Here is a 25,239-nt window from a genome sequence, read left to right as displayed (position 1 = left end):
ACGTACATTTTACAGCAAACAAAATATTTTCTGGATACAGTTGAGGGGTTTCCCATTGGTCCAGCCCCTCCGTTCACTTTGCTGGGGGGACCTTACACTGTGATCTTTCCACATTGAGCCTTTGCTGCGGCTGCCCCAAGCTTTAGTGCGTCCCTCAGCACGTAGTCCTGGACCTTGGAATGTGCCAGTCCGCAACATTCGGTCCTGGACAACTCTTTGCGCTGGAAGACCAGAAAGTTTCGGGCAGACCAAAGGGCGTCTTTCACCGAATTGATAGTTCTCCAGCAGCAGTTGATGTTTGTCTCGGAGTTCGTCCCTGGGAACAGCCCGCAGAGCACAGAGTCCTGTGTTACAGAGGTGCTAAGGATGAACCTCAACCAAAACCACTGCATCTCTTTCCACACCTGCTTTGCAAAGACACATTCCAGAACGAGGATGGGCAACTGTCTCTTCCCCACCACAGCCACTTCGAGGGCATCGTGCAGAGGGTGTGTGACTCCGGGCGTGCAGGAAGGATCTGACGGGGAGGGCTCTTCTCACCACTAGCCAAGCTACATCTTGGTGCTTGTTTGAAAGTTCTGGTGATGAGGTATTCTACCAAATGACTTTGGCAGTCTGCTCAGGCCACAATCTCACAAATACTTTCACAAAGAATGCTGAAATCCGCTGACATTGGTCCCTCTGGGCTGGGATGGTAGTGGTGAAGGCTGCTGATTGGTCACTCTGTTACTGCATCTCATGATGTGATTCATATTTCCAATCCCAGAGCTGCTTAATTCACCAATCCGGAGATTCCACACTGAATAACGGCGGAAAATAACGGCGCTAAATTGTCAGACTCCAACCGATTTTTTAAATTTGAAAAGCCCGCTAATATATCTGTAAAACAAGGAGCAGCTTCAATATAGAATATCGCATTAACAGGCAATTTCATTTTACAGCAAAAAAATTTAAAATCTTTCTCCTCTTGTATTATTCTACACATTGTCACAAGTTCCAGATACACTTTTACAATCCGGTATCTATTCGGGTTTATTCTCAGTCCTTTTTGAAACAGTCTGTAAGCGGAGGCAGAAAGTCTCATTCACAGCATTCTGCAAGCTGACACATTTCAGATCAATCTTTGTCAAGATACCGCATCACTGATTCTAGATTGAACCTATTTGTGGGAGACAAAAGCGGAGAGAAGATTTTTACTGTCAGGTGTTGAAATGTGAGACTGAGGGTTCCTACAACAGCGGGGTTTCCAGATAATGTACTTATTAGTTATTGAGGCCGAGCTTCAACAAGGGAAACAAGTGACTGAGAACTGATCTGTCAGCTTTTATTAACGAGATACAGGAAAGGGGTCGAATATGAACGCGTCCGAGATCCAAGCGCACTTGGGGTCAGTGATCAGTAATTAATTTACACGGCATTATTAAGTAGAGACACAAAGATCTCAAGAGTGAAAGTGAATCACCCAGAATCCATGGGGTTAAAACAGAGATCACAAAGGCAATTAGAAAGTTCCAGACTCTTCATAAAAAAAACCAAATCGATACCATTGAGATGATGTAGCTTTTTCAGAGAGATTGTGGGTGGCTCTTAAAAGAGCCGTTGTGTTTGGGATGTTTTTCAGTCCATTGTGCAGTTTTACTTGGAGCTGGTGTACTTGGTCACCGCCTTTGTCCCTTCCGACATGGCGTGCTTGGCCAGCTCCCCGGGCAGCAGCAGGCGCACGGCGGTCTGGATCTACCGGGAGCTGACGGTGCTGCGCTTGTTGTAATGGGCCAGGCGGGAAACCTCACCCGCGATGCGCTCGAAAATATCGTTCACAAACGAGTTCACGATGCTCATGGCCTTGGAGGAGATGCCGGTGTCGGGGTGAACCTGCTTCATCACTTTGTAGATGTAGATGGAGTAACTCTCCTTCCTCGAATTTCTGCGCCTCTTGCCGCCCTTTGCTGACGGTTTATTTAAGGCTTTCTTGGCGCCCTTCTTAGCAGCTGTTTTCTTCTCTTTTTTTTATTTCCAAAATATACTTTATTCATAAACATCTGTAAAAATTACATTGCCAAACAGTTTCCAAACAGCACCAAAAAATACAAACATTGCAAGGGAGATCAGTTTCCTTCAATACTGTCATGAGTTTCTTCCCAACCCTTCCGTTTCACAATTGTCATGCCAATTATAGTTTTACATTTACACCAATTGAGAATATTAACGATACAGTTCGAGGGGTTTCCCATGGATCCAGCCCCTCAGTCCAGCTTGGTGGGGGAACCTTACACTGTGGTCTTTCCCCATTGAGCCTTTGCTGCGGCTGCCCCAAGCTTTAGTGCGTCCCTCAGCATGTAGTCCTGGACATTGGAATGTGCCAGTCTGCAACATTCGGTGGTGGACAACTCTTTGCACTGGAAGACCAGCAAGTTTCGGGCAGACCAAAGGGCGTCTTTCACCGAATTGATAGTCCTCCAGCAGCAGTTGATGTTTGTCTCGGTGTGCGTCCCTGGGAACAGCCCGGAGAGCACAGACTCCTGTGTTACAGAGCTGCTTGGGATGAACCTTGACAAAAACCACTGCATCTCTTTCCACACCTGCTTTGCAAAGGCACATTCCAGGAGGAGGTGGGCGACCGTCTCTTCCCCACCACAGCCAACGTGGGGGCACTGTGCGGAGGGGGCGAGACTTCGGGTGTGCAGGAAGGATCTGACGGGGAGGGCCCTTCTCACCACCAGCCAAGCTAAGTCTTGGTGCTTGTTTGAAAGTTCTGGTGATGAGGCATTCCGCCAAATGACTTTGACGGTCTGCTCGGGGAACCATCCGACATGATCCACCGTTTCCTTTTCCCGTAGGGCCTTGAGGACATTCCGTGCAGACCACTGCCTGATGGACCGGTGGTCAAAGGTGTTTTCCCGCAGAAAATGCTCCACGAAGGATAGGTGGTACGGCACCGCCCAACTGCATGGAGCGTTCCGCGGCAATGTGACCAGGCCCATCCTTCGCAACACCGGGGACAGATAGAACCTCAGCACGTAGTGACACTTGGAGTTTGCGTACTGGGGATCTACACACAGCTTGATGCAGCCACACACGAAGGTGGTCATCAGGATGAGGGCCACGTTGGGTACATTTTTCCCGCCCTTGTCTAGAGATTTGAACATCGTGTCCCTCCGGACCCGGTCCATTTTAGATCCCCAGACGAAGCGGAAAATGGCTCGGGTGACTGCCACGGCGCAGGAGTGGGGTATGGGCCAGACCTGCGCCACGTAGAGCAACAACGTGAGCGCCTCGCACCTGATGACCAGGTTCTTACACACAATGGAGAGAGATCGCTGCCCCCACATGCCCAACTTTTGTCGTACCTTGGCTACTCGCTCCTCCCATGTTTTGGTGCACGCCCCGGCCCTTCCGAACCATATCCCCAGCACCTTCAGGTAGTCTGACCTGACGGTGAAGGGGACAAAGGATCGGTAAGCCCAGTTGCCAAAGAACATGGCCTCGCTCTTGCCGTGGTTAACTTTGGCTCCCGAGGCCAGTTCGAACTGGTCGCAGATGCTCATCAGTCTGCGCACGGACAGCGGATCCGAGCAGAAAACGGCGACGTCATCCATGTACAGGGAGGTTTTGACCTGAGTGCTTCCACTGCCTCGGATTGTCACCCCTCTTATGCTCGCATCCTTCCTAATAGACTCAGCAAAGGGTTCAATACAGCAAACAAACAAGACAGGGGACAGAGGGCAGCCCTGTCTGACTCCAGATTTGATCGGGAAAGTTTCAGATTCCCACCCATTGATTGAGACTGCGCTACTGATGTTTGTTTAGAGCAGTTGGATCCAATTGCAGATTGCCTCCCCAAACCCCATTTTGGAAAGCACGTCCATCATGTAGGTGTGCGATATCCTGTCAAAAGCCTTCTCCTGGTCCAGGCTGATGAGGCAGGTGTCCACCCTCCTGTCCCGTACGTAGGCGATCGTATCACTGAGTAGCGCGAGACTATCAGAGATCTTCCTGCCGGGTACAGTACAGGTCTGATCGGGGTGAATCACCAACTCCAGAACAGACTTGACTCGACTGGCTATGACTTTGGACAGAATCTTGTAATCAACATTAAGCAGTGAGATGGGCCGCCAATTTCTGAATTCTGCCCTCTCCCACTTCTGCTTGTAAATGAGGGTGATGATGCCTTCTCTTCAGGCATTTTCAGATTCAATTTCAGACACAGAAATAAACCAAACCCCTTCCGAGTGCGGATTAAATAGACAATCCCACAGCTCTATGCTAATGAGGGATGGGAGAAAGTTAGGATTGTGATTGGGCGATTGGCAATGATGTCACAACGGTTTTATATTGTAATACTACAATTGGTCTCTTCAGCCCTCCAATCAGATTTAACATCTACAAACCAATCACTAACTCCTTCACTACATTCAGGAATTCCATTTCCCAAAGACTCTCTCCAGTCCCAGTTTCTATTGGAAAATCCACCGGGAAATGTGTCCTCGCTGCGAGGGTCCCTTATTCTCAGCAGTTTCTCACATTCCGGCCTCTCTAAGTTGAGCCACTTTTTTGGGTGCTCGGGAGGGAAAGAGTCGCCTTCAGATTGACACTTTGGTTGGCTCAAGAAGACTGAGGACACCAACACCTCACCTGCCTCATCGTCGGGGAGACGGTCAACACTGTTCTTCCCCACTGTATGATCCGGGACCGGTCATCCATTCAATCTGTGACGGGTCGTTTGTCTTTTCTGTCTGTTTAGCTTATGCATTACCATAATTAAACTGTTCATATATAAACTGCTACTTCTTAATATTATATTTAAACTGTTGCTTCTTAATAAACTATTATGAGCTTGACATTATGAGCTCGACCCGCTTCTTTGTGTATCTGTAAACACAGAACCTAAATCTTACAATTCCTTCCCAGGGAATATTTTATTCAAAAAGAGACTTTTTGCACACACTGGAAATCTGGATAATAACAGAAGATTCTGGAAACACTCAGCACTTCCCGCAGCATCTGTGGAGAGAGGAAGGTAGGAGCAACGTTTCAGGTTTATTCAAGTGTCGCAGAACTGGACCATTAACCCGAGCTTCACTTCTCCACAGTTGTTTCCGGACTGGCTGAGTGTTTTCAGTATTTTAGCTTTTATCTTTCTGTATTTCATCGCTTTCTATTTTAACTGTTTGCTGTGAAACTTTCAGCATTCTGCTCAGTTCTTTGTGTAGTCATGTTTTCTTTATTTGAAGTAATGCAAATACTATCCTGAAAAAACAGACAGAAATACTGGTCAATGGTAAATACTGGTAAAATATAACAGGGCACATTTACAATCATCGGGTCAATGAAGACAACCTTTATTACGAATCAATTATCTTTATTTTCAATATAAATATATGAAGCAATATCAGTGCAGCACTTACAGACAAAAATCTATTACCTCACATTACCTGCTTCTTTCACCCTGACAGACCATGTCAATTTCTGCCCTTATGTTGCATTTCTCACTTTTAGCTAGAAAACGTCAGCAATTTGTGATATAGTGCAGTTAACAGATCAGACAGTCAGACACAACCTGCAATAATTGTTCAGCTTTTGTTGGACAGATGGGATTTAGAAATACTAAGAAACAAGACGAGCTGTTATTGCATTTAGTTAGCCCAAACGTTAGTGATGACCCTGTGCCAAATAAGTGAGCCTGTTGTCCCGTACCTTAGAGTAAGAATCATTCTTTATCTGTGGCAATCTGTCAGTTTCCGTTACTGAAAGAGAATGTGGAATTCATGCTGCCGTCAGTCAGTCTCTAATTCTGTATGTGAGCTTAGGATTCAGACACTGCCAATAAGTCTCTGTTGCAGTATGTAACTGTGTGATTCATTCTGTATCAGTCAGCCTCTGGTACTGTGTGTGAGAGTAGGATTGCTGTTGTACCTCTCTGCCACTGTAAACCTTTGAATCTGGGCTCATTTAACATCCGTCAGTCTCTGGTACTGCCTATGAGTGTGGGTTTTATTCAGTATCTGTCAGTTTCTGGTACTGCCTATGAGTGTGAGTTTTGTTCAGTGTCTGTCAGTCTCTGGTACTCTATGTGTGTGATGCATTCAGAAATCATTAATCTCTGGGATAGTTTGTAGTTCAGAATTCATCCGACACACAATTACATAGAATTTACAACACAGAGACAAGCTATTCTGCCCAAGTGCTGGTGGTTCCACATGAGCCTCCTCCCACCTTACCTCCTCTAATTGTATCTGCAAATCCCTCAAATCTTTTCTGCCTCATATTTAATTTATCAATCATTTAATTTGATGTTAAATGTAACAATTCTCATCAACCCAAGTGCTGCATGTTCCAGATTCGAACCAGGTCTAAAGCAGGGTAAAGAAGTTTCTCCTGAATTAATTATTTGATTTATTCCTGACTATTTCATATTTACAGCTTTTGACTCCACCACAAATGGGAAATATCTCTACCTCTACCCTATCAAATCCTTTCATATAATTCAGTGCTTCTATTAGGTGATCATTCAGCTTCCTCTTTTCCAAACAAAAGAGACCAGACTTGTTCAGTATTTAGAACTCCTGTGGAACAAGTAGCTCAGTTTGCAGTAATGGAATAAATACTGTATCTCAGTCTGAAACTGTCTGCAATTTTAGATAGTGATGTCTCGGAACGTGTTTTTGGGATCCTTAGGGGGGAGGGGGAGCAGCCCCAAGTCGTGGTCCACATAGGCACCAACGACATAGGTAGGAAGAGAGATGGGGATTTAAGGCAGAAATTCAGGGAGCTAGGGTGGAAGCTTAGAGCGAGAACAAACAGAGTTGTTATCTCTGGGTTGTTGCCCGTGCCACGTGATAGCGAAGCGAGGAATAGGGAGAGAGAGGAGTTGAACACGTGGCTGCAGGGATGGTGTAGGAGGGAGGGTTTTGGTTTCCTGGATAATTGGGGCTCTTTCTGGGGTAGGTGGGACCTCTACAAACAGGATGGTCTTCACCTGAACCAGAGGGGTACCAATATCCTGGGGGGGAGATTTGCTAGTGCTCTTCGCGGGGGTTTAAACTAATTCAGCAGGGGAATGGGAACCTAAATTGTAGTTCCAGTGTACAGGATGTTGAGAGTAGTGAGGTCAGGGATAAGGTTACAAGGACGCAAGAGGGCACTGGCAAGCAAGAACCTGGTTTAAAGAGTGTCTACTTCAACGCCAGGAGCATCCGGAATAAGGTGGGTGAGCTTGCAGCATGGGTTGGTACCTGGGTTCTCGATGTAGTGGCCATTTTGGAGACATGGCGAGAGCAGGGGCAGGAATGGATGTTGCAGGTTCCGGGATTTAGATGTTTCAGTAAGAACAGAGAAGATGGTAAAAGAGTGGGGGGGGGAGGTGTGGCATTGTTAATCAAGGAGAGTATTACAGCGACAGAAAGGACGTTTGAGGACTCGTCTACTGAGGTAGTATGGGCCAAGGTTAGAAACAGGAGAGGTGAGGTCACCCTGTTGGGAGTCTTTTATAGACCTCCGAATAGTTCCAGAGATGTAGAGGAAAGGATAGCGAAGATGATTCTCGACAGGGGCGAGAGTAACAGGGTAGTTGTTATGGGGAACTTTAACTTTCCAAATATCGACTGGAACTACTATAGTTTGAGTACTTTAGATGGGTCAGTTTTTGTCCAGTGTGTGCAGTAGGGTTTTCTGACACAGTATGTAGACAGGCCAACCAGAGGCGATGCCACATTGGATTTGGTACTGGGAAATGAACCCGGCCAGGTGTTAGATTTAGATGTAGGTGAGCACTTTGGTGATAGTGATCACAACTCGGTTAGGTTTACCTTAGCGATGGGCAGGGACAGGTATATACCGCAGGGCAAGAATTATAGCTGGGGGAAAGGAAATTATGATGCGATTAGGCAAGATTTAGGATGTGTAGGATGGGGAAGGAAACTGCAGGGGATGGGAACAATCGAAATGTGGAGCTTATTCAAGGAGCAGCTACTGTGTGTCCTTGATAAGTATGTACCTGTGAGGCAGAGAGGAAGTTGTCGAGCGAGGGAGCCGTGGTTTACTAAAGAAGTTGAAGCGCATGTCAAGAGGAAGAAGAAGGCTTATGTTCGGATGAGATGTGAAGGCTCAGTTAGGGCGCTTGAGAGTTACAGGCTAGCCAGGAAGGATCTAAAGGGAGAGCAAAGAAGAGCAAGGAGAGGACACGAGAAGTCATTGGCGGATAGGATCAGGGAAAACCCTAACGGTTTCTATTGGTATATCAGGAATCAAAGAATGACTAGAGTTAGATTAGGGCCAATCAAGGATAGTAGTGGGAAGTTGTGTGTGGAATCAGAGGAGATAGGGGAAGCGTTAAATGAATATTCTTCATCAGTATTTACAGTAGAGAAAGAAAATGTTGTCGAGGAGAATACTGAGATTCAGGCGACTAGGCTAGATGGGATTGAGGTTCACAAGGAGGAGGTGTTAGCAATTTTGGAGAGTGTGAAAATGGATAAGTCCCCTGGGCCAGATGGGATTTATCCGAGGATTCTCTGGGAAGCTAGGGAGGAGATTGCAGATCCTTTGTCCTTGATCTTTATGTCGTCATTGTCGACAGGAATAGTGCCGGAAGACTGGAGGATAGCAAATGTTGTCCCCTTGTTCAAGAAGGGGAGTAGAGACAGCCCTGGTAATTATAGACCGGTGAACCTTAAATCGGTTGTGGGTAAAATGTTGGAAAAGGTTATAAGAGACAGGATTTATAATCATCTTGAAAAGAATAAGTTCATTAGCGATAGTCAGCACGGTTTTGTGAAGGGTAGGTCGTGCCTCACAAACCGTATTGAGTTTTTCGAGAAGGTGACCAAACAGATGGATGAGGGTAAAGCAGTGGATGTGGTGTATATGGATATCAGTAAGGTGTTTGATAAGGTTCCCCACGGTAGGCTATTGCAGAAAATACGGAAGTATGGGTTTGAAAGTGATTTAGAGCTTTGGATCAGAAATTGGCTAGCTGAAAGAAGACAGAGGGTGGTGGTTGATGGCAAATGTTCATCCTGGAGTTTAGTTACTAGTGGTGTACCGCAAGGATCTGTTTTGGGGCCACTGCTGTTTGTTATTTTTATAAATGACTTGGATGAGGGTGTAGAAGGGTGGGTTAGTAAATTTACGGATGACACAAAGGTCGGTGGAGTTGTGGATAGTGCCGAAGGATGTTGTAGGGTACAGAGGGACATAGATAGGCTGCAGAGCTGGGCTGAGAGATGGCAAATGGAGTTTAATGTGGAAAAGTGTGAGGTGATTCACTTTGGAAGGAGTAACAGGAATGCAGAGTACTGGGCTAATGGGAAGATTCTTGGTAGTGTAGATGAACAGAGAGATCTTGGTGTCCAGGTACATAAATCCCTGAAAATTGCAACCCAGGTTAAAAGGGCTGTTAAGAAGGCATATGGTGTGTTAGCTGTTATTAGTAGGGGGATCGAGTTTCGGAGCCACGAGGTCATGCTGCAGCTGTCCAAAACTCTGTGAGACCGCACCTGGAGTATTGCGTGCAGTTCTGGTCACCGCATTATAGGAAGGATGTGGAAGCTTTGGAAAGGGTGCAGAGGAGATTTACTAGGATGTTGCGTGGTATGGAGGGAAGGTCTTACGAGGAAAGGCTGAGGGACTTGAGGTTGTTTTCGTTGGAGAGAAGGAGGAGGAGAGGTGACTTAATAGAGACATATAAGATAATCAGAGGGTTAGATAGGGTGGATAGTCAGCGTCTTTTTCCTCGGATGGTGATGGCAAACACGAGGAGACATAGCTTTAAGTTGAGGGGTGATAGATATAGGACAGATGTCAGAGGTAGTTTCTTTACTCAGAGAGTAGTAGGGGCGTGGAACGCCCTGCCTGCAGCAGTAGTAGACTCACCAACTTTAAGGAAATTTAAGTGGTCATTGGATAGACATATGGATGAAAATGGAATAGTGTAGGTCAGATGGTTTCACAGGTCGGCGCAACATCGAGGGCTGAAGGGCCTGTACTGCGCTGTAATGTTCTAATTCTAAAAAAGAAAAATAGGTATGTAATGTGTAGCTCAGGCTGCAATAAATAATTGAGACAGTATCTTTCATTCGAACACTATAGATTTATGGCGTGCTATGTTATCTGTACTTCAGTCTGTTCCAATGGAATATATAATGTTATTTCTCAGTCTGATACTGCTTGTTTATTCATTCACAGGATGTTGACATCGCTGGCAAGGTCAGTATTTATTGCCCATCAGTAATTACTCTTACAATTATGCTGAGTGGTTTACTGGGCCATTTCAGAGGACAGTTAAGATTGAATCACATTCCTGTGGGTCTGGAATCACTTATCGGCCAGACTGGGTCAGAATGGCAGATTTCCTTCTCTTTGGGACATTCCTGGATCTGATGGATTTTCTTGCAACAATCTAGTAGTTCCAAGGTCACTAGTATTGATACTAGATTTTTTAATTCCAGATTTTTTTAATTAACTGAAATTAAATTACTCAGATTCTGTCGTAGAATTTGAACTCATGTCTCTGGATCATTACTCGAGACTTCTGGATTATTAGTCTTGTAGCATAATAACTAAAACAACCTGATATGAGATTTTTTTTATACTGGTTTGTAATGTGGAGCTCAGTCTACACAAATGGAATTGATAATCTATTTCACTCTGATAATGTATGAGATGTTTTTGGCTGGTAAATAATCCGTATCTCAGTCTACTGTATTTTTCAATTCCGCAGTCTGGGTAAGTTCTGCACTGGCATCTAATTTACATCAGTTTAGACTTCATATCAGCATTGCTCAATCTGATACTGCATGTGATTTTTGCACTGGTATTGTTTCGATCAATCTATATGAATGGAATCAATACTGTATTTCAGTTTGATATTGTTTGAGTTTTTAGAATGGTATATAATGTTTAGATCTAATGGAATTGATTCTGTATCTTTCAATTTTACAGTGTGGGTGAATTCTGAACTGGCATCTAATTTGTGTCTCAGGTTACAATATCTTTCAGCAGCTTTAAATATTTCACTGTAATGAATGTTGGACTTGTATGTAACTTGTATCTTAAGGTACACTATGGGGATGTTTAAACATCCTTTATAATCAATCGATGTGAACTTTGCCTCTGGTATTTAATTTAAATGTCAGGGTATTCCATTAGGTTAGATTCTGTGTCATCCAATCAGTACCATGTGCCAATTCTATCTGATATTTAATTGATAGCTAAGTCTGCATTATATTTAGATTGACACATTACATTTTAATCTGCTAGTGGGTGTGATTTTGACCTGGGATTGATGTATCTGACTGTCAGTGGGACTGAATTGGGGTGAAATGGAAACAACTTCTTTCTCTCCTGCTTTGTTTGATTCTTGGATTGAAATGATGTCTCTGGAACGTGGGATCAATGTGGGCCTGACTACTTCTGCAGTCTGACACTGTGGAACTGATGAACCAACTGTGGCTCTGCATTCTGAGTGATAATGTACCTACTGTGTGTGAGAGGAGCTGGCTGCACTGTTCCTTGTGCCTGGAGTGCAGCAACCATCACATTCATCATGATTCCTTCAAGTATTTGCCTGGAAGAAGAAAAAGTATATCTTATAACTCAAGAACAGGTGAGGTGTAAAATATCAAAGTGATCAATTTAATCTCTCAACGAATAATCATTAATAATAGCCACAAATGAAAACCAGTGTCAGTGTCTGCCTCCACTGAAGTACTGAAGCTCCCAGCTCCTGCAACACAAGTGTTCTGGGCAGATCCATCCAGACAAAACACTGCACTGGGAACATCCCAACTGCTCTATGCTCTACACATATTTCCAGCCATCCTGCTTTATATGAATGAATGAACGAAAAATAAAGCCCAATGTGTGTATCCCACAATTCCTTTCTCCCCATACACGTGTTCCACCTCCCCTTAAATGTGTCAATACTATCCGCCGCAGCCTCTCCTTGTGAAAGCAAATTCCAGATTCCACTCACCACTCACTACATAAATAGGGTTTTCAAGAATTCCTCAATGGTTTTATTAATGATGATTTTATATTTTTGGCTCTTGTTTCGGACACCAACACAAGTAGAAACATATCTCCGTGTACCCTATCAAAGCCCTTCACCATTTCCTTACCTTTCTTTCATTTGCTCATAGGTTGTGGGCATCATTGGCCAGGCCAGCATTTATTGTCCATTCCTTATTGTCCTTGATATAGTGGTGGTGAGCTGCCTTCTTGAACCACTGCAGTCCTTGCTGTGTAGGTACAACCAAAGCGCTGTTTGGAAGGGAGTACCAGGATTTTGACCCAGTGACAGTGAAGGATTGGCAATTTAGTTCCAAGTCAGGATGGTGTGTGGCTTGGAGGGGAACTTTCAGATGGTGGTTTTCCAATGTGTCTGCTGCCCTTGTCCTTTTAGGTGGGAGAGGTGGCGGGTTTGGAAGGTACTGTCCAGGAAGCCTTGGTGAGTTGTTGCAGTGCAGCTTGTAGATGGTACACACTGCTGTCACTGTGCATCAGTGGTAATGGGAGTGAATATTTAAGGTGGCGGATGCGATGCCAATCAAGCGGGCTAATTTGTCCTGGATGGCGTCGAGCTTCTTGAGTGTTGTTAAAGCTGCATTCATCCACGCAAGGGGAGAATATTTGTTCACACTTCTGACTTGTGCCTTGTAAATAGTGGGAAGGTATTGGGGAGACAGGAGGTGAGTTACTTGCTGAAGAATTCCTAGCCTCTGACCTGCTCTGACAGCCACAGCATTTATGTGGCTGGTATAATTAAGTTTCTGGTCAATGGTATCCCCAAGATGTTAATAGTGGGGGATTCAGCAATGGCAATGTCATTGAACATCAAGGGGAGATGATTAGATTCTCTCTTGTTTGAGATGGTCATTGCCTGGCATTTATGTGGCACGAATGTTACTTGCCAGGTATCAGCCCAAGCCTGGATGTTGTCCAGGTCTTGCTACATCGGGACACGGGCTGCTTCAGTATCTGAGGAGTCATGAATGGTGCTGAACATTGTGCAATCATCAGCCAACATCCCCACTTCTCGCCTTTTGATGGAGGGAAGGTCACTAATGAAGCAGCTGAAGATGGTTGGTGTTTGGACAATACCCTGAGGAACTACTGCAGTGATGTCCTGGGAGTGAGATGATTGACCTGAACAACCACAGCCATCTTCCTTTATGCTTGGTATTAACTTCCTTTTTTTAAAAAAATGTTTTCCCCCTAATTCCCATTGACTCCAGTTTTGCTAGGGCTCTTTGATGCTATGCAAGGTCAATGGCTGCCTTGATGTCAAGGGCAGTCACTCTCACCTCACAATGCAATGTTTCTTGAACCCTAAAATAAAAGCAAAATTCTGCAGATGCTGGAAATCTGAAATAAAAACATAAAATACTGAAAATACCCAGCACGTCAGGCAGCATATGTTGAGAGAGAAGCAGAGTTAATTTCTCAGGTCTGTGGCCTTTCATCTTATAATCTGTTGTTTGTAAGATCAGGTTCATTCAGTTTGCAGTAATGGAATGAACACTGTGTCTTCCACTCTGACCATTTGTGAGATTTGTGGAGTGGTGTGTAACATGTAGCTCAGTCTGCAGTCTGGGTACATTATTGAGATTAATTCTGTATTTTACAATCAGGTACTGTTTGTCTGTTCCATCTGACATTGAATTTGTAGTTCAGGCTGCTCTCTTGTGAGAGTGACACAATGCCTTGCAATCTGATAGTGGGTGTGATTTTGGACTGGGATTGATGTATCTACCTGTCAGTGGGACTGAGTTGGGGTGAAATGGAAACAACTTCAGTCTTTCCTGCTCTGTGTGACTGTTGGATTGAGTAAATGTCTCTGGAACTTGGGATCAGTGCCGGTCTGACTACTTCTGCTGTCGGTGATTGTGGAACTGATGTCTCGGCTCTCTGTGAGTGATACTGTACTTACTGTGTGTGAGGAGCTGGCTGCACTTCCCCTTATGTCGAGGAATCATTACATTTATTTTACTTCCTTCAAGTATTTGCCTGTAGAAAGGAGATGTATTTATTATAATTCAGGAAGAGATGTGGTAGAAGATACAAAAGTGACCAAAACAATTTTTCAATGAATAATCATTGTGAACAATCACAAAGGAAACCCAGCAACACAAACAGAGTCAGTGTCTGATTCCACTGCAGTCCTGCAGCCCCCAGCTACTGCATACCAGGGGCTTTGGCCATTTTACAACAATTTAATGACTTCCAGAAACAATCCACTGGGACATGAATGGGACTGACCGACAGAACAGGGACTTTTACACAGGTCAGATTTCCAGTGCTCGCTCCCATGGTCTAACCGTTGAAGCGAAACCAAACAGCCGCTGTTTAAAATGTGTCCTTCACACTTCTCACCTGGTGCCTATAATCGATTCTCTTTGTGTAACTCCCCACATCCTGACTGTCCGTTTCTGTTTCCACATTTCACTGTCCAATAACAAGAAACTGTGGGATGAGGCTGGATCGCTCTCTTTGAGCTGGCGCGGACACGATGGGCCGAATGGCCTCATTCTGCGCCGGAAATTTTCCATGTTTCTGTTTGCGGAATTGTTGCAGAAATCTGCGCCTGCACTCCCCTCCCCCAGCACTGCCTGTGAGCAGAAGAAGATGGTTTAAAACAGCCGCGAATGGAGAGATCCCGTTCCCGGGGGAAGGAAGCAAACAGCAGCCTCCTTCCAGCAGCTGATCGCTTTGGGAGCGTGTCCGCAGATAGACTCAGAGATCAGCATCGAGTCCGGGGCAAGTTCAGGGGGAGGCGGGGGCTGTTTGTAAAAGGCGGAGTGGAGCGAGAACTGGCCTCGAAATATGGAGTAAGTGGGGGAAGGGAGAGGCCATTCTCGGGTTGTGTGCAGACGGAGGAAGTAGACAGCATGGGAAGAACCTGTTACTGCAGTGCAGTCAAACAATGATAATATTTGTATGGCTGGGCTTCCTTTGTGGGGGCTCATTATTATTTGAGAGATTAAATTCATTAAAACTCTGTATCTTTGATCTCACCTGTATTTTAGTTGCAAACATACTTTTGTTCAAACAGACAAATAATTGAATGAACCAGAATAAATGTGATGTTTCCTCCACCAAGTTACAAGGAAGAGTGTCACCAGCTCCTTCTCACACACAGTCTGTACATTATCATTCACAGAGTGCAGAGACACAGACAGGTCATCAGTTCCACAGTCTCAGACAGCAGAAATAGTTCCAGAGACACATTTTCAATCCCTCAATCAAACAGAACAGGAGAGACAGACGTTGTTTCCATGTCACCCCAACTCAGTACCACTGACAGGGAGATACATAAATCCCAGTCCAAATTCTCACCCACTATCAAATTATCAGTGTGTCAATCCCACAATAGTGCAACCTCAGCTACAAATTAAATACACATAGAACTGACATAGAGATGGCAAATGGAGTTTAATGCGGAAAAGTGTGAGGTGATTCACTTCGGAAGGAGTAACAGGATTGCAGAATACTGGGCTAATGGGAAGATTCTTGGTAGTGTAGATGAGCAGAGAGATCTTGGTGTCCAGGTACATAAATCCCTGAAAGTTGCCACCCAGGTTAATAGAGCTGTTAAGAAGGCATATGGTGTGTTAGCTCTTATGAGTAGAGGGATCGAGTTTAGGAGCCACGAGGTCATGCTGCAGCTGGACAGAACTCTCGTGCGGCCGCACCTGGAGTATTGCGTGCAGTTCTGGTCACCGCATTACAGGAAGGATGTGGAAGCTTTGGAAAAGGTGCAGAGGAGATTTGCTAGAATGTTGCCTGGTATGGAGGGAAGGTCTTACGAGGAAAGGTTGAGGGACTTGAGGTTGTTTTCCTTAGAGAGAAGGAGGAGAAGAGGTGACGTAACAGAGACATATAAGATAATCAGAGGGTTGGACAGGGTGGATAGTGAGAGCCTTTTTCCTCGGATGCTGATGGCAAACACGAGGGGACATAGCTTTAAGTTGAGGGGTGATAGATATAGGACAGATGTCAGAGGTAGTTTCTTTACACAGCGAGTAGTAGGGGCGTGGAACGCCCTGCCTGCAACAGTAGTAGACTCGCCAACTTTAATGGCATTTAAGTGGTCCTTGGATAGACATATGGATGAAAATGGAATAGTGCAGGTCAGATGGTTTCACAGGTTGGCGCAACATCGAGGGCTGAAGGGCCTGTACTGCGCTGTAATGTTCTATGTTCTATGTTCTATGTTCTGACACATGGTTCCCTTTTCAAAGTTACAGAATTAACCTCAATAACATTCAAGGAGCAGCTACTGCGTGTCCTTGATAAGTATGTACCTGTGAGGCAGGGAGGAAGTTGTCGAGCAAGGGAGCCGTGGTTTACTAAAGAAGTTGAAGCGCTTGTCAAGAGGAAGAAGACGGCTTATGTTAGGATGAGACGTGAAGGCTCAGTTAGGGCGCTTGAGAGCTACAAGCTAGCCAGGAAGGATCGAAAGGGAGAGCTAAGAAGAGCAAGGAGAGGACACGAGAAGTCATTGGCGGATAGGATCAGGGAAAACCCTAAGGCTTTCTATAGGTATATCAGGAATAAAAGAATGACGAGAGTTAGATTAGGGCCAATCAAGGATAGGAGTGGGAAGTTGTGTGTGGAATCAGAGGAGATAGGGGAAGTGTTAAATGAATATTTTGCGTCAGTATTTACAGTAGAGAAAGAAAATGTTGTCGAGGAGAATGCTGAGATTCAGGCTACTAGGCTAGATGGGATTGAGGTTCACAAGGAGGAGGTGTTATCAATTTTGGAAAGTGTGAAAATAGATAAGTCCCCTGGGCCAGATGGGATTTAACCTAGGATTCTCTGGGAAGCTAGGGAGGAGATTGCAGAGCCTTTGTCCTTGATCTTTATGTCGTCATTGTCGACAGGAATAGTGCCGGAAGACTGGAGGATAGCAAATGTTGTCCCCTTGTTCAAGAAGGGGAGTAGAGACAGCCATGGTAATTATAGACCTGTGAGCTTTACTTCGTTTGTGGGTAAAATGTTGGAAAGGGTTATAAGAGACAGGATTTATAATCATCTTGAAAAGAATAAGTTCATTAGAGATAGTCAGCACGGTTTTGTGACGGGTAGGTCGTGCCTCACGAACCTTATTGAGTTTTTCGAGAAGGTGACCAAACAGGTGGATGAGGGTAAAGCAGTGGATGTGGTGTATATGGATTTCAGTTAGGCGTTTGATAAGGTTCCCCATGGTAGGCTATTGCAGAAAATACGGAAGTATGGGGTTGAAGGTGATTTAGAGCTTTGGATCAGAAATTGGCTCGCTGAAAGAAGACAGAGGGTGGTGGTTGATGGCAAATGTTCATCCTGGAGTTTAGTTACTAGTGGTGTACCGCAAGGATCTGTTTTGGGGCCACTGCTGTTTGTCATTTTTATAAATGACCTGGAAGAGTGTGTAGAAGGGTGGGTTAGTAAATTTGCAGATGACACTAAGGTCAGTGGATTTGTGGATAGTGCCGAAGGATGTTGTCGGGTACAGAGGGACATAGATAGGCTGCAGAGCTGGGCTGAGAGATGGCAAATGGAGTTTAATGCGGAAAAGTGCAAGGTGATTCACTTTGGAAGGAGTAACAGGAATGCAGAGTACTGGGCTAATGGGAAGATTCTTGGCAGTGTAGATGAACAGAGAGATCTTGGTGTCCAGGTACATAAATCCCTGAAGGTTGCTACCCAGGTTAATAGGGCTGTTAAGAAGGCATATGGTGCGTTAGCTTTTATTAGTAGGGGGATCGAGTTTCGGAGCCACGAGGTCATGCTGCAGCTGTACAAAGCTCTGGTGAGACCGCACCTGGAGTATTGCGTGCAGTTCTGGTCACCGCATTCTAGGAAGGATGTGGAAGCTATGGAAAGGGTGCAGAGGAGATTTGCTAGGATGTTGCCTGGCATGGCGGGAAGGTCTTACGAGGAAAGGCTGAGGGACTTGAGATTGTTTTCGTTGGAGAGAAGGAGGAGGAGAGGTGACTTAATAGAGACATTTAAGATAATCAGAGGGTTAGATAGGGTGGATAGTGAGCGTCTTTTTCCTCGGATGGTGATGGCAAACACGAGGGGACATAGCTTCAAGTTGAGGGGTGATAGATATCGGACAGATGTGAGAGGTAGTTTCTTTACTCAGAGAGTAGTAAGGGCGAGGAACACCCTGCCTGCAGCAGTAGTAGATTCGCCAACTTTAAGGGCATTTAAGTGGTCATTGGATAGACATATGGATGAAAATGGAATAGTGCAGGTCAGATGGTTTCACAGGTCGACGCAACATCGAGGGCCGAAGGGCCTGTACTGCGCTGTAATGTTCTAATTCTAATTCTAATTCTAAAAAAAAACATCTTCTGAGATCCAATATTTACACATGTTATCAGTTTATTATCAGTATTAATTCCCATAATGTGTCCAGACATATACATTAGATACAAGTCAAAATCTCAAGTGCATAATCAGATTGAGAGATTCTGAAATATAGTATAACCTGAGATACAAACTCAGATTCCAGTTTAAAACTCATCCGGATTGTGAAACTAAAAGATACATTATACATTTGATGAGTTTAGTCTGAGCTATAAATTACATCACAGTCCTAAAACCTCATACAGTGTCAGATGGAAGATACTGTACAATTCCAGACTGAGCTCATTTTACACACAAGTCCAAGATTCTCCCTCAGAGTCAGACTGAATGGCATTGATCAAATTGATTGGTACAGCCTGAGTTACATTTGCACATCAATCCTGTATCAGATTGAAAGATACATTATCTTTCGCTATTATGTTCACAGTGACAGATATTTAATACTTGGCAAAACTTCAAACATATTGTCTGCTCAAAACCGACCACATCTGTGGCCTGTTGCTGTGCTGACATTTTATGTAAAATGAATCCAGACTTGCAAACAGTCCCAGGGACGGAAGGTTATATAATGAATCCCCCACTCACACAGAGTACCAGATACTGACAGATAAAGTCATGCTGATACACATGCTCAGTGCCAGATGCTGAAAACTATAGGTTGATTATTGCACTCACTCACAGTACCTCAGCCTGAGTCATCTAAAGCAACCTAACACACAAATAGTAGCACTGAGAGATTGAGAAAGAGTCCAAAACTCACATAGAGTACCAGGCACTGACAGATACAAACTGAAAACTATACACACATGGATATGGGATTGGCTAACTCACAGAAAACAGAGAGTGGGGATAAATGGAGCATATTCAGATTGGCAAACTGTAACTAATGGAGTGCCACAGGGCCAGTGCTGGGGCCTCAACTATTTATGGTCAATATTAATAACTTGCATGAAGGGACCAAGTATATTGTTTATAAATTTGTAGATGGTACAAAGATAGGTAGGAAAGCAAGTTGTGAGGAGGACAAAATGTGTCTGCAAAGAGATATAGATAGGTTAAGTCAGTGGGAAAACATTTGGCAGATGGAGTATAATATGGGGAAATGTGAGATTGTCGACTTTGGCAGGTAGAATAGAAAAACAGAATATTATTTACATAGAGAGAGACTGCAGAATGCTGCTGTACCAAGGAATATGGGTGTCCAGGTACATGAATTACAAAAATGTTAGCATGAAGGTATCACAAGTAATTGGCATTTTTAGCAAGGGGAATGGAGTATAAAAGTAAGGAAGTTTTGCCATAACTTTACAGGGCATTAGTGACATCCCATCCCCATACAGTTTTGGTCTCCTTAAATAAGGAGGAATATACTTGCATTGGAATCACTTCAAAGAAGGTTCACTCGGCTGATTGCTGGGATGTTTGATTGTCTTATGAGAAAAAGTTGAGCAGGCTGGGCCTATACTCACTGGAGTTTAGAAGATTGAGAGGTGATCTTTTTGAAACCTGTAAGATTCTCAGTGGGCTGGACAGGTAGATGCTGAGAGGATGTTTCTCTTTGTGGGGGATTGTAGAATTAGGGGCCAGAGTTTCAGATAAGCAGTCTCTCTTTCAAGAAGGAGATGAGGAGGAATTTCTTCTCTGAGAGGGTTGTTAATCTTTGGAATTCTGCTCTCCAGAGGACTGTGGAGGCTGTGTCATTGAATATATTCAACGCAGCAATGGACAGATTTTTGATCTACAACAGAGTCAATGGTTATGGGGGCAGGCAGGAAAGTGAAGTTAAGGCCACAATCAGAACAGCCATGATCTTATTGAGTGGCAGAGCAGGCTCGATGGGCCAAATGGTCTACTCCTGTCCTATTTCGTATCTTCTTATGTTCTTACGCACACACACACAACCAATGTGTGGCGGATCGAGAATTAATCCCACTTTCATACACAATACCAGTGACTGAAAGGTACAGAATTAATCCCACAGATAGATACAGTACCACCGACAGGTACAGAATGAATCCCATGCTCACAGTAAGCACCCGGGATTGAAAGATACACGTGATTCCTACCCTCACATAACAATATCAGACTGAGTTACAGAATGATTTCCACATTCATACTGGGCACCAATGACTGCGAATTAATTCATCCCACAATCACACACACTACCAAAGGCTGACAGATACAGAATTAATCCCACACTCCGATGTAGTAGCAAAGACTGACACATACAAAATCATTCTCAAATACTCCTACAGTACCTGGCAGATTCAGTGACTGCCAAACTCACATAAATCACCAGAGACTGACAGATAAAGAATGAACTCACACACACACTGAGATACTGACAGATATAGCTTGAATTCCACACATACAGAACCACTGACAGATTCAGACTAAGTCCCAAATCACATAACATTCCAGAGACTGACAGAATGAATCAAATACTCACACACAGTGCCACTGACAGAATGTATTCCACACTCACATACAATACCGAAGACTGACAGATACAGAATGTATCTCACACTTTCACAAAGTACCAGTGAGTGACAGGTACAGAATGAATCCCACATTCACACATGATACTAGAGATGGATAGCCAAAAAACAATAAGGCTGCCCGAATAGATAGAATTCACATCAAAATTCTAAAATATGGCAGAGAAACACTCGACACAAATACATGTCTCATTTTCCTCATCTAGAAGGAGGAGAGCATGACAGGGATCGCCGTGATGCGGTAATTGTGATCATCTTTAAAAAAAGTTGACACGACCGACTGTGTTAACTATAGAGGGGTATCCCTGCTGTCCACCACAGGGAAGGTCATCACAAGAGTCCTTCTCAACTGCCTCCTCCCCGTGGCTGAAGAGCTCCTACTGGAATCACAATGTGGATTCTGTCCATCAACAGGCACAGTGAACATAATCTTCACAGCAAGACAACTTCAAGAAAATGTAGGGAGAAGCAGCAACTTTTATACATGGCCTTCTCTGACCTGACAAAGGCCTTCGACTCTACCAACCGAGAGGGATTATGGAATGTCCTCCTGAAACATACTGCACTACGACATGCAAGCTGTAATCCTTGCCAACGGATCTATCACTGACCCAATCCGAGTGCAAACTGGGGTCAAGTAAGGCTGTGTCATCGGCACCAATGCTCTTTTCCATCTTCCTTGCTGCAACACTCCACCTCATCTCCTCACACTCAAACACAGTACCTGACAGCGACAGAATGAATCCATACAGCACCAGAGACTGAGAGTTACCAAATTACATAAAACACTCAAACACAGTCGCCCAGACTAAAAAGGAAATTAATTGCACACTCACATGCAATAGCAGAGACACAACGACACAGAATCAGTCAATAAGTGTCCTCCCAACAACAGCCAGGACATTTCCAGGAAGCTCCACACAGGGAGCGTTCTTTCTATATAAACTGGGACTGGAGAGAGTCTTTGTGAAATATACTTCCTGATTGCCGTAAGGGTGTTTGTGATTGGTTGCAAATATTTAATCTGATTGGATGGCGAAAGAGACCAATTGTGAAATTACAATAAAAAACCATTGTGACATCACTCCCAATCACCCAATCACAATCTTTACTTTCCCCCATCCCTCATTAGCATAGAGCTGTGGGATTGTCTATTTAATCCGCACTCGGAAGGGGTTTGGTTTATTTCTGTGTCTGAAATTGAATCTGAAGATGGTTGAGGAGAAGAAGAAAGCAGCTGCTAAGAAGGGCGCCAAGAAAACCTTAAATAAACCGTCAGCAAAGGGCGGCAAGAGGCGGAGAAAGTCGAGGAAGGAGAGTTACTCCATCTAAATCTACAAAGTGATGAAGCAGGTTCACCCCGACACCGGCATCTCCTCCAAGGCCATGAGCATCATGAACTCGTTTGTGAATGATATTTTCGGGCGCATCGCGGGTGAGGCTTCCCGCCTGGCCCATTACAACAAGCGCAGCACCATCAGCTCCCGGGAGATCCAGACCGCCGTGCGCCTGCTGCTGCCCGGGGAGCTGGCCAAGCACGCCGTGTCGGAAGGGACAAAGGCGGTGACCAAGTACACCAGCTCCAAGTAAAACTGCACAATGGACTGAAAAACATCCCAAACACAACGGCTCTTTTCAAAGCCACCCACAATCTCGCTGAAAAAGCTACATCATCTCTATGAAATCATTTTAAGACGATGTGTAACATAATAAATGTCCCACTGCTGTGTTTTTGTCTGCTGTCCCATAAACCGAACTAAAACCCATAATCCGCTCATCCGCCTTTACCTTTTTGCTTAAAGCTGTTATTGTGGTTTTGCACAGCCCCTGTATGACCGCATTAACAGCTGCTTTCAGCGGTAAGGGTCAGACCTCAGTCCCTTCACTCTATTCCTGAAATGTGAACTGATTCATCATTTTATTAACAGTAACTCTCCGCAGTGTAACAGCCCGGAATGGGATTATTACACAACAGATTAAGGGCAGTTTGAGGACTCGATCCGGCTCCCTCTTTTCAGAGAAGGACACTGGGCTCTGATTGAAGATAAACTGAATGTTTCCCTTCAGGGAAATGCTGTGAACAGGGATTTAGTACCTCCCGGGACAGTTTGAAAGCGATTGGAGAAAGATCCACAATTTAAACAACATTTTAAACCCGCGTCTGTAATTGGTGATGGAAAGAGTTGAATCGAACAAAATAAAGAGAAGGGATTTTAAATATTTGACTCAGGATGACATTTATTTCAATCCACTCCTTTGCGACAATGAAATTGGCGGGCTTTTTGAAATTGACATATTTTCTGCTTCTGATGTTGTGGCGGTAAATCCCGCTTACTTCTGTTTGTCAGTGACCTGATTGGTGAAGAATATAGGCAAATGAGGTGAATTTAGTAGCGACCAATGGGGAGAGTTTTCAGTCTATAAGTAAAGTAAATGCTGCGGAAAATATCCATTCTTTGTGAAAGTATTTGTGAAAATGTCTGGAAGAGGAAAGACCGGCGGCAAAGCTCGGGCCAAGGCCAAGTCTCGCTCCTCCCGGGCCGGACTGCAGTTCCCGGTGGGCCGTGTTCACAGGCACCTAAGAAAGGGCAACTATGCTGAGCGTGTGGGTGCCGGAGCCCCGGTCTATCTGGCTGCTGTGCTCGAGTATCTTACCGCTGAAATCCTCGAGCTGGCTGGTAACGCGGCCCGGGACAACAAGAAGACCCGCATCATTCCCAGACACCTGCAGCTGGCCGTCCGCAACGACGAGGAGCTCAACAAGCTGCTGGGAGGGGTGACCATCGCTCAGGGCGGGGTACTGCCTAATATCCAGGCCGTGCTGCTGCCCAAGAAAACCAGCGCTCAGAGCTCCCAGAAAAAGTAAAGCGGCCAAAATGTCACCTAATAAACCAAAGGCTCTTTTCAGAGCCACCCACAGTCTCTGTGAAAGGGCTGGTTCCTGTCTGATTCCAAAATGTCAGTTACAGGACCGAATGAGAGCTATTTCAAATGTTTCAGCATCTGTTTCAGTGATTTCTCACTGTCCCCTCAAAGCCTGTCTAATTTATTACTTCAACACCAATTTTGAGTTATTTGTACCGTTACAGATTGCTGAATTGAGTCTTTTACCGCCAGTTACAGATAAGCAGACAAAAAATCACAGATTAAAACTACGTAATATATATATAACCCATCAAAAACTTTTTTTATTCCGCTTTTATCAGCACAAAGTCGTGGCGCGATTTTACGAACAGCTTTAAACTAACGCCAGATTTTCCATCAATTCGCTTCTTTCCGACACTGAAATTGGCGGCTTTTTCGAATTCAAACTGTCTGCCAATTTAAGCCAGTGATTTGTTGTATTTCCTAATTCGAAGCTCTGCGATTGGTTAAGACATGTGAATGAGAAGAGGGTGACCAATCAGAAGTGAGCTCGGGAGAGCGCGGGCTCAAACTGTGGGAATTCCAGGTCCCTGAATGATTGAGCTGAAACTGATCAGTTTCACAAACCCTGTCAATTTCAGTGCAGGAAACACCGTCTCGGGGGAAATAACATCACAAGTGGGTCTGGTTCCAGTGACCGATTCAACGGCTGCTGCAAAACTCCCGGATTCCCTCATTGCAGCGAAATCATTTTGAAATTATCTGAAAACAATGAGTGATTCTGGAGGAGTGATGTGGCTTTTCACTGAGGGCATGTGTCGACTGGGGACTAACTGTGGAGCCTCGGGCACTGTTTACACAGCCCGTTTAGAAAATCAAATCCACTGCACATCCTTGCTGCAACTGAAATGTCAAATTCGGGGATTCCATTTTTTTTCATCCCGAACACAGCAGATTGATTGAACAAAGAATTAAAAGTAAAATATTGCGAATGCTGGAAATCTGAAATATTTCAGATTGATTGAACTGTTCTAAACAGCCTATCCCAGCTCCCGTTTCTCGGTCACTGCTCGCTCTGTGAGGCAGTGGGTGGCTCTTAGAAGAGCCATTGTTGTGTGTTTGCTGAAAAGGGTCGAATTGTTCAGCCGCCGAATCCGTAGAGAGTGCGGCCCTGCCGTTTCAGAGCTGACACCACATCCATGGCAGTGACCGTCTTGCGCTTGGCGTGATCAGTGTTGGTGATTACATTGAGTGTGAGACAAATTCCATCCATCTTTTGTACTTTATGAGATTAATTTTGACACTTGCTGGTACATTATGTGACAGCGAGTTTAATTCTACATCTATCTGTCTGTGGTACTGTGTCTGAGTGTGAGATTATTTGAGTATCAGTCTATGAAACTAAATGTGATTGTGTGATTCATTCTGTATGTCAATCATGAGTATTGTATGCGTGGCAGCTTCTGTATCTATTTGCCACTGTGGCTGAATGTGGATATCATTCTGTATCTGTCAGTGT

The 25,239-nt window shown here is 44.6% G+C and overlaps 2 protein-coding genes across 2 annotated transcripts in view; one reads left to right on the top strand and one right to left on the bottom strand.

Moving 5' to 3' along the window:
• Nucleotides 1-25,239, bottom strand: part of LOC137360608 (uncharacterized) — a 98,017-nt gene that overhangs the window by 858 nt on the left and 71,920 nt on the right. Inside the window, exon 3 of the mRNA XM_068026000.1 lies at nt 14,994-15,012. Within this exon, the coding sequence (XP_067882101.1) occupies nt 14,994-15,012 (19 nt within the window). The remainder of the gene's footprint in view (nt 1-14,993; nt 15,013-25,239) is intronic.
• Nucleotides 23,332-23,721, top strand: LOC137360589 (histone H2A-like). The gene has a single exon (XM_068025981.1). The coding sequence runs from the start codon at nt 23,332-23,334 to the stop codon at nt 23,719-23,721; it is 390 nt and encodes a 129-aa protein (XP_067882082.1).

This window comes from Heterodontus francisci, unplaced genomic scaffold, assembly GCF_036365525.1.
Source record: "Heterodontus francisci isolate sHetFra1 unplaced genomic scaffold, sHetFra1.hap1 HAP1_SCAFFOLD_59, whole genome shotgun sequence".
Taxonomy (NCBI): domain Eukaryota; kingdom Metazoa; phylum Chordata; class Chondrichthyes; order Heterodontiformes; family Heterodontidae; genus Heterodontus; species Heterodontus francisci.
The sequence above is the reverse complement of the archived record's forward strand: the minus strand, read 5'-3'. Positions and strand labels throughout refer to the sequence as shown.